This window comes from Poeciliopsis prolifica, unplaced genomic scaffold (assembly GCF_027474105.1).
Source record: "Poeciliopsis prolifica strain line A6 unplaced genomic scaffold, Auburn_PproV2 SCAFFOLD013, whole genome shotgun sequence".
In the NCBI taxonomy this organism is placed as follows: domain Eukaryota; kingdom Metazoa; phylum Chordata; class Actinopteri; order Cyprinodontiformes; family Poeciliidae; genus Poeciliopsis; species Poeciliopsis prolifica.
In genome coordinates this window covers 388,448-400,947 of record NW_026562388.1, presented here as the reverse complement: position 1 = coordinate 400,947, position 12,500 = coordinate 388,448, and the positions used below count along the sequence as shown (strand labels likewise).

Genomic DNA, 12,500 nt, shown 5'->3' with positions numbered 1-12,500 from the left:
GGTCCACCTGATAATGTCACTTTTAAATATTAAGTGATTGATATTATGATCATTCACTAATTACTTGAGTTGCCTATTTCCCAAACACTTTTTACTGGGAAATAAAAGAATCATTAACAGTTTAATTATCTGAATTAGTTTGCTGAAACAATATTGTAATTTATTGAAATTGCTACAGTCATTTCAGTTCTGTGTCTTTCCTCAACATTAGGAAATCCAGGGAGTTCGAACTAAATAGTTGAATTAAACATTTCATTTGAAGCTAAATGTTTGTAATAGAGTTTATTATAGTGAAAATATGATTTTGAAACATTTTCTTTTCTCTATGACAAACTAAATAAACCAATTTTTTTTTGCTGTTTTTTTTCCTACTGTGTAACAAACGAAATCCCATATAATTTTTTAATTTATTTATGCATAAGTATTATTATTTATACATATATTATTTATATATGAAACAACGCATTTAATGCAAGATGATTTCCAGCCTTTCTTTGTTAGTGACGCGAGGCTTTCTAAAGGGTGACGTCACCGGCCAGCGGACACTGTCTCTTTAATTTGGGTCCAGCGGGGCAGGATCGCGTCTTTCCGCCCCTTCTCCCCTGGACTGTTTGCGCCTGCCGCAGCTGCAGCAGATCGAATGAGGAGCGTCGGCGGGCTGCTGGCCGCGCCGCTCCGCTTCAGCGCAGGATGCCAGGGACGTGCAGCCGGGATGCGTCAGTGCTTCTCGGCGCCTCGTAGGGCGGATCGCTTGAGCCTCGCCGCCTCCCTTCGCTGCGGCTCCCGGGACCGTGAGGGACACATCCTCTCCGCCTTGATGGTATCTGGAGAGCGGCGCACCGCTCCGGCGACTGGCAGCGCGGCTCTGCGGGCTTCTGATTAGGACCTTGAGGTGGGGTGAAGGCGGGGAAGGAGGGAGGCGGTCAAGATGGCAGCTGTGCGCGGGGTGATGGCGCTCTGATGTGGGAGGCTCGTTTGCTTTCGCCGCTCGGGACTGGAGAGCGGGACGCGCGTAAGAGAGCGCCGCTCGGTTTACCGTGAGGCCCCCGCTGCCCCCGTCGCTTCTTTCTCTCCCGGCTGTGCGCCACGGAAGGAAACGGCGATGTTCTGTTAACGCTGGTCAGCGCAGTTGGCGCTGTGAGCTGCGGATCGACGCTGGTAGACGAGCGGGACACGTGTTGGGACCGAGCTGCGGGGGTTGGAGAGGGGAGGGGGACAAATTTGCATACCTCGTTGCATAGTAAATAAAGTCCCTAAAGAAGCCTGCGCTCAACATTGATGGAATGCGAGCCGAGTGATTCTGCCGTCTCCTCCGCATCGACAGAGAAACTGCGACCACCATGGCGGAGGCGCCGCTCAGCAGCGACCAGCCGAACGTGGAGATCGACCCGGACTTCGAGCCCCAGAAGCGGCCGCGGTCCTGCACTTGGCCGCTGCCCCGTCCAGAGTCCGGCGCGGGCAAGCCCGGGGCGAGCGACGCTGACGTCATCCCCGAAGAGGAGGATGACGAGGGCGGGAGCGCGGAGAGCGGCTCCGCGCAGAAACACGGCGACTCCGTGAAAGAGCCGAGCGTCTCCCGGCCCGTGGAGCTCCAGGGCGGCCCCCGCAAAGAGGACGGATCCCATTCCTCCGCGCAGATCCCCGGCGCGGCTCTCTGCGGCTCGGCCTCCCAGCAGGTGAGGAAGTCCTCCGCCCGCAGGAACGCCTGGGGCAACTACTCCTATGCAGACCTCATCACCCAGGCCATCGAGAGCTCCCCGGAGAAGAGGCTGACCTTGTCCCAGATCTACGACTGGATGGTGAGGTCTGTGCCATACTTCAAGGACAAAGGCGACAGCAACAGCTCTGCTGGCTGGAAGGTGAGCACATGATGATGCTGTCATCACAACAAAGACCACGCTGTGGTCATGTTAACGCACAATGCACACAGCTGCTGCTGCTGCAGCGGTGAGCCACGTTTTCGCTTTTGTTTCAAGTCACAAAATCTACCCTCCTTATTTCAAGCTCCCACGCCTGCATACCTACAGTGACGTCACATGAGGCACTAGATTTGACTACATCCATTATCGTTTCTCTGGTCTGTCCTCCTTACAGGCAGGTTTTTGAAGCAACAGTTTTTAATTTCACTCAATACGGCTGCAACAAACAGCCTGGATGTTAAAATGTTGCTGCCTCGTCAAAACCATACCTGGGAGCGTTGCTTTTTATGCATGTTTGAGGGATCATAGCAACCATTCAGCTGTGCAAAACACTGGGCTGAACCTCGCAGCCCCTCCTTCCCCAAGCCTCCCCCAGTCGGCTCCTTCAGACTAGCCAGCGGCAATTGGCAAACATCTGGTGGAACTACTCATTTGCTGAGTTCATTATAATGTTAAAGCGTTACTAGAGGAGCCATGTTGTGAGGACATCCTGAAGGAAAGAACAGGAGTTCTTAAAGAGACAGAGGCCCAATTTTAAGGTGGTTACATCAAGAAGATGTTTGCCGCAGGAGGCTATATCCATTCCAAAAAAAATTTTTTCCTCATTTGTTTTAACATTTTCCTTTGCAAATCAAACGAAGTATTTTCAGTTCATTTCGACACGACCTCTTAAATGTACTGTTGCCTTTTACTGAATGGATATAAATACTTTTCCTCAGCTGATAATGTTAAAGATAAACCGTATCGCATGTCGCTTTCAGGTACTGGACGTCAACCATGTTTCATTTAAAAAAATGCGCGTAGGCATGCTAGTCATTAGCCTCTCTAATGCCAACACACTTATCATTTTTCTGCCTCTCAGTTGTCACTGTGATAATCAGAAAGTATAAAGCTTCCTACAACAGTCCTTTGATGGAAGCCTTGCAGTCTTAATTTTAGCTCTATTGCTGCATCATAAATACAGTTTTCTTCTTCGTGAATGTTATTTCAGGCATGCAGCGCTAACTGCAGTTCTCATTGTGACCTGAAGATGTGCAACAAGTGGGAGCAGATGAAGAGCAAGTTTGTTTCCCAAGCAAGACCTGGTCACCTTTAGGCGTTTATGGAATTTATGTAGCATTTTAAAATAACTTTCTCCTGTGGCCATAATCAGCCATACATGCTTGTATGGCTTGTATTTTTGATGCGAGTGTAAATTTGCCAATGAACAAAAACACATGACTTTAAAGCAGTGGTTGGGCCGAAGCGCGGCACGGCGCAACATCTGGATCTACTGTCACTTATTGTAACTACATCACGGGTGTAGATGCGTGTATTGTATCTCGGTGGTGTGTCTGTGTGACTCAAGTAGCACACCACTAACTCCTCAAGAAGAAAAGAGGGCGCACAGTGATCCAGTGAGGAATAAACGGCTTGATTTGTCAGGATTAGTTTGTGCCGGACCGAACCAATTCATCTGACATGGAATCAAGTCGGATGAAAGCTTTGAGCTTTCTGCAGGATTTAGACGAAGGGGAGGGAAATGGGTTCGTAATCCTCGCACGACTGAGGCAAGGCGGGCCGCTTCCAGGGAGCCGCCTTCTGAATATTCTGTGCGTGTGAAGCGGTCGAACACAAATGGGTGGTCGTCACTCATTGGTCTCGTCTGGTTCGGGGGATGCTCCGGTTGTCGGTCATGTTCTGCGACTCCACGCAAGAGTCCAGCGGGGCGAGGAAAGGGTTAATGCTGAGGGCCGTTTGAGTCGTGCTGACATCAGCATTTCTTAGGAGACGCTTTGTCTCTGCGCGTCCGGCGGCAATCTGTCCGAGGTTGCTCATCTTCATGTGTCATCGTGTAAAGTCAGACCTGACACACATCGTGGTAACATCTCGTCATCGTTTGGATCCAGTCTAAAAATGCCCTCTCTCTCTCTCTCTTTCTCTCTCCGTCTCTCTCTACTCGCCCAACTGTGTGCCAGCCTCTGTCTTTATGTGGCCTGGGCAAGGCAAATCAATGGACTGGCTATAAATTATGTAGGTCAATGTGTAGTGGTGTGAGAGAGCAGCTGAGTGTTTCTCTTTGGCCGAACTGGCACAGCTCCAGTCCAGTCTCTCAACCCGTCCTACTGTGACTTTGTGTGTGTGTGTGTGTGTGTGGGAGGGGGGGGTGCTTGCTCTGTTTTTTGCGATTTATCTTTTAAGTACCATTTGGCACATGCCGCTTGCACCCGAGTAGCCTGCCCGAAGGCTGCAGACGGACGGCTAGAATCCAAAAAGAAAACTCCTGATGGCTTCTCGGTTTTGTTGCTCCAACGTCAGAATATCACGTTGGAAAGTCTGCAGAGGCACTGCTGGCTGTTTGGTTCTATAGAAGCAGTGCACCGCTTGGTCCAGAAGGGCTCAAAACCAAAGTGGACTTCTCAAAATGTCATGCGAGTTTTGAACCTCCTAACAGTCGACATATTTGGATTGGGCTTTTATTTACCAAAAAGTCCATGATTATTTGCACAGGCGATGGAAGCAGGAAGCAGTGCAACACCAGTGATCTTCCTCTGTGTGAAACATGGACATGAAAAGCATTTTTTAATTGAAGTAACAGAAAACAGAAAAGTCTGGCTGTGCAAGAATGAGCCAGATGGTGTTGGCTTCAATCCTTTTGTTTACTTGCGTTGCTTTTGTTTACAATAACAGGATATGTTGCGTTCTTACCACATGTTTCACGTCATTGCACATATGTGGCCCTTTCACTAAGCAAAGATTTCACAAATCACAAACTAGGTTTTAAATATTTTGCTTTTCGTATGTTCGATGTTTAAAGAGTCCAAGGATTGACATCTTCAAACTAGAGCAAATTAAAGATACTTGATGTAGTGAAAAATCTAGTGGAATTGCCCTTTAGCCATTTGTCAAATTGGAAGCCAACTTCAACTTCGTAGTTGTTTGCCTATCCGAGGCTAAATAATGCGAGCCGTGAAGCAACGAGGGATTTCAGCTGCATTTTTATTCAAATATATTTCATCTACAAAAAAAAGTGCAAATTAGTCAATTTTCCACAAATGACTGACTGACTTTCCATAAAAAAATACGCGAATAGGTGACTATTGAACCGCGAATGGGCAGGAGTCCACTGTGAAAAACGTAAAAGTTTCAAAACTGTTAAAGCTTTGTACTGCAGCCCAATTAATTATCAGCTAGTAAAAGTGATATTTTCCACAATAAGCAGCACCAAAAAATAAAAATAAAAAAATCAACTCTCAATGACATTTATTCATGTTGAAGCCTTATAATAACTGGAATAAACAGCTAATAATAAATGTAATCGTTTAAGATACTGGAATAATTTTTGTTTTAGAATGAAAGCAGTCATAAATTTTATTTTTAAATATTTGCGTTAATTTCAAGAACTAGAAATTAAATAAGCACACTAGAGTCTCCTAAAAGAGTGCAAAATATAACCACACAAAGCTGCATATTTTACTTGTTCTTCTTCTTTTTTAATAAGAAACAATACTGATTAAATATGCTCCCCTGCTGCCTGCCATCATTCTGATGAGTCGATCAAAATGTGACATCATGGCGGTGAGAGAAAAATCCACAATTAATTTCAGTAAGGCGTCCAACATGAACAGAACCAGTTAGCTATAACATGCTTTTTTTTTTTTAGTTGATACCAAGAATCCTTTAAGTTCTTAACCCCTTTTCATAGACGCAATGTTTTGCAATCAGTTGATCTGATTTCTTTTCATAACGCCAACAGGACTGATAAACGAACTCTACATGATCCAGAAAAAACCCAACCCTTCTTTGGTGAATGACTACCTTTTTAAAAGTTTTTCCTTTCCATTTTCTCTGTGGCAAAATTGTTTAGATTCAGTGCTTTAGCCTTTGTTTGTGGTCGCACATCTGCCTGTTGTGACACAATGCAGTCCGATTCGGCACCGCCACAAATTGCAGCCTAGAAAAAAGACCGCAGAGCTGAATCACTTCCACCTCTGTCAAAACTGGCTGTAAAAGTTCATTTATTTACTGCCACTCTGCTGCACTGGATTACAGCAAAACCGAACAGAGGACGTGGTTTTGTCCTGCTTTCAACTTGCAACTTACAAAACGGGCAGCATGTCGGGATGTTTCTTCCGAGGCTTCCTTTCCATGACTGTTAAATGGTTTGGTTTGAAACAACAAAGCAAAAGAAAAAACTGTGTCCTTTGCGTAGGATTAGATCCTTGTAGACCTGAAATTGAGCGTCTGTTTTGGCCGCATTAGTCCCAGCTGAATTATTTAAAATATTTTTCCAGGTTCCCTGAGACTGAGCTGTTACCAAATTGGATATGGAGAAAATGGCTCACCCACCAGGGTGTCACCGTCTACTGGGCAGCAAGGCCGCTGACATTTCCCCTCCAAGCAAATTCTCTATTACTTTTGTGCAAGATTACATTGTGGTTAATGGGAAGTACGGCCCCTCCGTGCCATGCTAGTATCATTGAAGTGCGAATACAATTTCTTCATCACATTTCCAGTTGTTTTCATCCTGCGACATCTGGAAAAGATCTCACCTTGCGCTGCACCTCTGTTACACACGTGCAGCTCTGTGCAACCCTAACAAAGACGAGCCGAGCCTGTTCCGTCGCCGCCGCTCTCACGCCTTCACTCTACAGCAAGAAATAAAACTCGTGACTTAATGTGGTAATCGAATCGTAATGGCATCGTTTCAGGACTGGACTGTGAGTCTCTGGTTTCTGTGAGGTGTGACTGGGCTTGGGTGTGCAGGCTCTGACTGTTTAATTTTGTACGTGCTCGGGAAGATCTCCAGAGAAATCCTGCAGACCTTTCCGAGCAGCCAGAAATAGGACAGAGTGAGAGGTGCAGAGCAGTCTGTTGGACTGCAGTGTCCACGCAGCAGCTTGCACACACACAGATGAAACCCACACATCCGGCTTTGAAGGCTTTGCGTCGCTTGTTTACTCTCATTTCGTGGCGTCTGATCTATGACCAGATGCGTTCATGTTTGGGTTGATGCCTTTCCGATCATTTTAGCAGCTCTGCAGAAGGTTCACTAGTTTCTGGACGGGGAATTTATTGGAATAACAATCTTGAGTTATGTTCTTTCTCTAATGGTGCATAAAAGGGACATATGGGACAATTTCCCTTCATAGGTCTACTCCTTATCCTGACCATCTTCCTTCTCACTCCGATATTCCTGGGTCAATTGGTTGGATCAAGCTGGAAGATTTTGTGAGACAAATTGGGGGAAAAAAAGATTGTCAAACTAGTTTGCTGTTGAGGTTAAGAAAAGCTGGATGCTGTAATTCTCAACAGTTTTGCACAAAGCAGTTAAGTGGAAGCAAAATAATGCCTGGTTTTCAACATTTTCTCCACCTAAAAGTCTGACATGGATTTGTACTCAATCCCTTGTACTCTGCTACTCCTAAATAAAAGTCTAGCCAATTCCGATCAGGAGTCACTGAATGGGTAAATGCAGTTAATTTGTGGGGAGACAAATCTCAGCTGTTTGACTTTAGAGGTTTGTGAGAGATGATTGGCGAATAAAGGACAAGAGCAGAGCCACAAAATATTGTGATACATCTTTAACACCTACCTCACACCATGTTCTTTGTTCTGTTTTTGTTCTTTTTATTGTTTTTTTTTCAGAATTCCATTCGACACAATCTGTCCCTCCATAGCCGGTTTGTGAAAGTCCAGAATGAAGGGACGGGGAAGAGCTCTTGGTGGATAGTCAACCCGGAAGGCGGTAAAGGAGGCAAAGCTCCCCGTCGCCGGGCCGTGTCGATGGACAACAGCAAGTACATCAAGGGAGCCCGAGGACGGGCCACCAAGAAGAAAGCCTCTCTGCAAGCTGCGCAGGACGGCAGCTCTGAGAGCTCCTCCAGCCTCTCCAAATGGACGGGGAGTCCAACGTCCCGCAGCAGCGACGAGCTGGACGCCTGGACAGACTTCCGCTCCCGGACCAACTCCAATGCCAGCACACTCAGCGGCCGCTTGTCCCCGATCCTGGCCAACCTGGAGCTGGACGAGGTCCCCGACGATGACTCCCCCATATCCCCCATGCTGTACTCCAGTCCCAGCAGCATGTCCCCGTCCACAGGACCCACAGGACTCCCTGACCTGGCTGCTACGATGAACCTGAACGACGGGCTGTCGGACAACTTGATGGACAACCTTTTAGACAACATCAGCCTCACTGCAACCCAGCAGGCTCCTCCTGGAGAGGAAGACCCCGGAGCCGTCAGCCAGGGAGGCTCCGTGTTTACCTTCAGCTGCGCCGGCAGTCCCTCCGGAGGCTACGGGCCGAACCCCCTCTTCAGCCCCACGTCCATCACAAGCCTGCGGCAGTCACCTATGCAGACCATCCAGGAGAACAAGCAGACCACCTTCACTTCCATCTCGCACTTTAGTGATCACCAGGACCTGCTGAGCCTGGACTCCCCCAGCCACAACAACGTCCTGCTCACCCAGTCTGACCCCCTGATGTCGCAGGCCAGCACCGCCATCGCCCTGCAGAACTCTCGCCGGAACGCTATTCTACTCCGCAAGGACCCTACCATGGCTAATCTCGGCGGAGTGGGCCAAAGCGCTTCAGTGCCTGGTTGGCAAGCTGGCTTGTCGACCCCCGACAGCGACAGAGGCGGCCACGCCAATGCCAAGCCGCCGCACCTGAAGTCTCCCGGCAAGAACGCCACGATGCAGGAGCGCTTCCCTGGTGATCTGGACCTGGACGTGTTCAACGACAGTCTGGAGTACGACATGGACTCAATCATCCGCAACGAACTGATGGAAGCAGACTGCCTGGATCTGAGCTTTGACTCCACCTCCACCCAGAACGGCAACAGAAACTCGGGAAGCTTCTCCGGCACAAAGCAGACCTCCCCTCAGAGCTGGGTGCCGAGCTGAGGAGTGTAAATTTGGGTTCATCGGCACCGACAGGGGAAAAACTGTATTTATGTAGTATTTTCTTCCAATGTTTTCAATGTGAGGCATTTAGTGTGGTACTGTATTTCACGTGTCTGAGACACACACAGCGGTATGACGGCGTCCTGCGGCCATTGTGGATAGGGTTAAAAAAAGAAGTACATTTCTGCCAAACTGAGATTAATTCTTAATTTTAGGGAGGAAAAAAACTTGGAAATCTTTGACTTTTCAAACTCAAAAATGTCCTTTTTTTTTTTTCCTAGAAAATTTCTGAGATTTATCTAAAATTTGAGGTTTTTTTCTGGAAACCTTCAACTTTTGAATCTCAGGAATTTTGTTTCTTATTTTCCAAAAAATGTTTTTGTTTTTGCGCAGAAATGTACTCCTTCTTTCCCCCATTTGTACAATGGCCTTCATATGCCATCGTAGGAAAAAAAAGAAAAAAAGATTAATATCAGGATGGCGGGAAGAACAGTGTTGATGTAAATTTTTCCGGAAAGCATCAACTCATGTTAGTCTCAGGGAATCACTCGTATCACCATGTGATAGGCGTAACCGAAGATGAATTGTGTTTTCCACCTGCTTTCTCTGCTCTTTCATACCTAGACCAACATTTTTTGCCAAACCAGCCGTCCGCCTCTTGCCAACGGCCTGTTTACAGGAAAAAAACCGAAGCTGCAGAGAATGCCCCATTATTCCGTTCAAGTGGAGGATACACGGAGCTTCGTTTCCAACACATTTCCCCAACGGCGCACCGAGTCGAGTGCTAAATATCATCAGCCTGTGAAGGGATGAGGTCTTATAAAGATGTGAAAAGGTCTGCATTGTGTGGTTTTTGTACCTTTTTTTTGTTTTGTTTTCTTAAACCAAATTTTCCCCTGTGATTTCAGTGACAGTACTGTGAATTATTTTCCTCTGGAAGAGGTTTATCAATGCAGCAGATCCCTGCTCAACGTTTTCCAACCTTGGAAGTGATCCTCCTGTGTTTAGGGTAGGGGGATTTTCCCGCCATCTGCATTAGCAAACCCAACCATTAGAATCAGCCCTTGGTCGCTACATGCCAGTGTTAATGTTGGACGGAGTTCTTGGTGCTATTTTAATGAAGACAGCGGGGAGTGGCTGCAGATGGAGCAGCCGCTCGTTTTGTTATCAGCACTTCAGCAGGTGCTCTGGAAAATGGGTTCTACCCTGCAAGACGAGGGTGTGTACAGTTCTAGAGCCATCTTCTTTGCCAATAAGAGAGAGAACCACTGTATTTATCATATTGCCAAAATTCTTTCTGCATATAAATAAGTGGGTACATGAGGAACTACAGTGAATAAAAAGTAAAAGTCGGTGTTCTTAAATAATTTCCAGCTTGACTTTTGTAGGAACCAGAGGATGAAACTTCTTAAATGTTTTTTTTTTTATTTTTTAGCTAAATTATTTGAATAAAAGAAAAATATTTATGGTGTTTTCCAACAGCATTGATATCTCTTGAGTGTATTTTTCATTGCTTGTCCTACTGTAACCACAATCTATACATTCAATGTTCAAGAAGGTGGTTTGGTCTGAGTAAGAACCCAAAAGTTCAACTTTTTGGTCTAAATATTAGCAATCCTGAACACACTTTCCAACTCACAATAATGTCCTACACTGTGGTGGTCTACCATGTTTAAAAAAAAAAAGCACAGAAATTTGTGGTGACATGACAAAATATGAACAGGTTCGAGAAATGTCAATACTTTTTTCATGTCAGGTATTGTTTTATTTCCTTCTGCAAATATAGTGAGTTGTGTGTGTATCGAAACACTGCTTTCCGAGCCAGCCTTCATTTTGTCGTAGTTGAGATGCAAAGGTTTGGCTGAATTTGTTTGTTAGCTGAACATTAAAATCCAAACAAAAAATACATATAAATTTGTGAGACGACTCTCAACACGTTTTCTTCTGGGTGAATGGAAAATGTAGAGGCGATTCGAAGTGATTTCACTGCCTGCATGATTTGCTTCTCTTGCTCCTACAAAACAAAAAGGAAAGAGAAGAGGGGGGGAGGCCGATGTAATTCTTGTTTGCAGTTTTTCTAAAAGAAAGTATGTGTAAATAAAGGTCAAGAACCACTGAAACTCAGGGCGTTTGTACGGTTCTGTTCCTTGTTTCCTGGAAAGGCACTGCACTGCTCCTGACTTCACTCTGCAGGACACAGTGAAGGTGAATTGCTATTGGGTAGGAGCTGCACGAGCCAACAACCAACCACGCGCTGTTTCCAGGAGGAACGGAGATGCTCGGATCAAGATGAGGTGTTGCTGAGGAAGGTGCGCCTCGGCAGCTGATGTCACGTTTTTACACTACATATAGCAAATCACTGTGTTCTCTGGTTGGTGACTAAAAAGCCTCAGTAAATGATGACTAGTGGGAAGGCAGCCCCCTACTGGTCACATGCTGGTACTGCATGTCTGAAGGGCAGAGAGGACTTAGATATTTACGAGTGAGCAGTGACGCGGAGGGGGGAAAAGAAGAAGTATATTGTTTTTAAAGCACAAATGACATGAAACATAAATAAAATGACCTTATCTTATGAATATCAGTTTACAGGTCGCCACAAACAACCGTATGAAACAAACGAGGCTAAACACAAGCAAGAAAACTAATGAAGAAACGCTAAAGTCTTTATTGTAACGACGTTTCCCTGGCGACAGCTCTGCTAGCTAGCGGCGTTAGCAGCACTGTGGCTAAACTAGCTAAAGCTACATCCAACCTCTCGTTCTGGTTTCCACGCAGAAACTTTCTTAGCTAGAGGTTTTATTTTATTTTTTATGCCGTAAATTTACAACAGCGACATTATTCGTTCACAATACAAGCCAGCTAAACACACGAGGCCGCCATTTTTTCAGGTGGACGTGATAAACTCCTGATTGAACCAACATGGTCAATTAGCTACCAAGGTTTAGCAGTTAACTTTAAAATGTCACTATTACTAAACACTACAAACTAATGTGCATAATTAACATTTACCAAATTTGAATGGCTAAAAATTAAAATGATCTAGAATTAGTTTTAGAGTAAATTGTCCATGTTGGTGATCATTTATCGCTTAATAAAGGATGAGGGAATGAGGGGTGATCCAGTCAGCGTTCAGCATCGTGTTACTTATTTGATTTAAAGCAAAATTGACTTTTAGGGGCTTTACATCGCTTCATAATGCTATTCCGTCATCCAAAACATACCTGGGGTGGTTCTTTGACAACCCCCAGCATCCTCTTCATGACACAGAACATCTTCAGTCAGAGGCTTCTTCAAATTAACTGTGATACAGACTGCTGCAAGATATGTTTCCTGCCATCACCATGTACAGCAACTCTTTGAAGAGTTTCAATCAATGAGTAACAACATTGAATTTTTCTTTGCAATTAATGATTTATTTTTGAAGTCAGTTTGAATATGCACTATAAAAACATTTCAGTTATGCATATTTTTTAAAAATCATTTGTTTTTTATTCTTGCTTTTCATTCATCTATATTTAAAATGTCAAGCAAAGTGTCCCTAAGGTCAAATTCCTTGTTTGTGTGCAGAAACTTGAATAAAGCCGATTCTCATTCCATTTTTGTTTCCAATTTCTCAAATTTGAATCTTTCAAACTGTCGCAAGGACGTGTTGGACATCTGACACTGCTGAACGGTGAGTTTGTTTCCTGCAGT

At 45.3% G+C, this 12,500-nt stretch overlaps 1 protein-coding gene across 1 annotated transcript; it reads left to right on the top strand.

Annotated features, from left to right (window-relative positions):
• The first annotated feature begins 473 nt into the window (after window positions 1–473).
• foxo3a (forkhead box O3A) lies at window positions 474–10,931 on the top strand. The gene is made up of 2 exons (XM_055038556.1): window positions 474–1,859; window positions 7,548–10,931. The coding sequence occupies exons 1-2, from the start codon at window positions 1,341–1,343 to the stop codon at window positions 8,805–8,807; spliced, it is 1,779 nt and encodes a 592-aa protein (XP_054894531.1). The 5' UTR covers window positions 474–1,340; the 3' UTR covers window positions 8,808–10,931.
• The last annotated feature ends 1,569 nt before the right edge of the window (window positions 10,932–12,500 follow it).

Excerpts from the sequence above, each read along its gene's own strand:
- foxo3a (XM_055038556.1), top strand. The coding sequence starts at position 1,341 with ATGGCGGAGGCGCCGCTCAGCAGCGACCAGCCGAACGTGGAGATCGAC. Across the intron at positions 1,860-7,547 it reads ACAGCTCTGCTGGCTGGAAG|AATTCCATTCGACACAATCT; the intron begins GTGAGCACATGA and ends TTTTTTTTTCAG.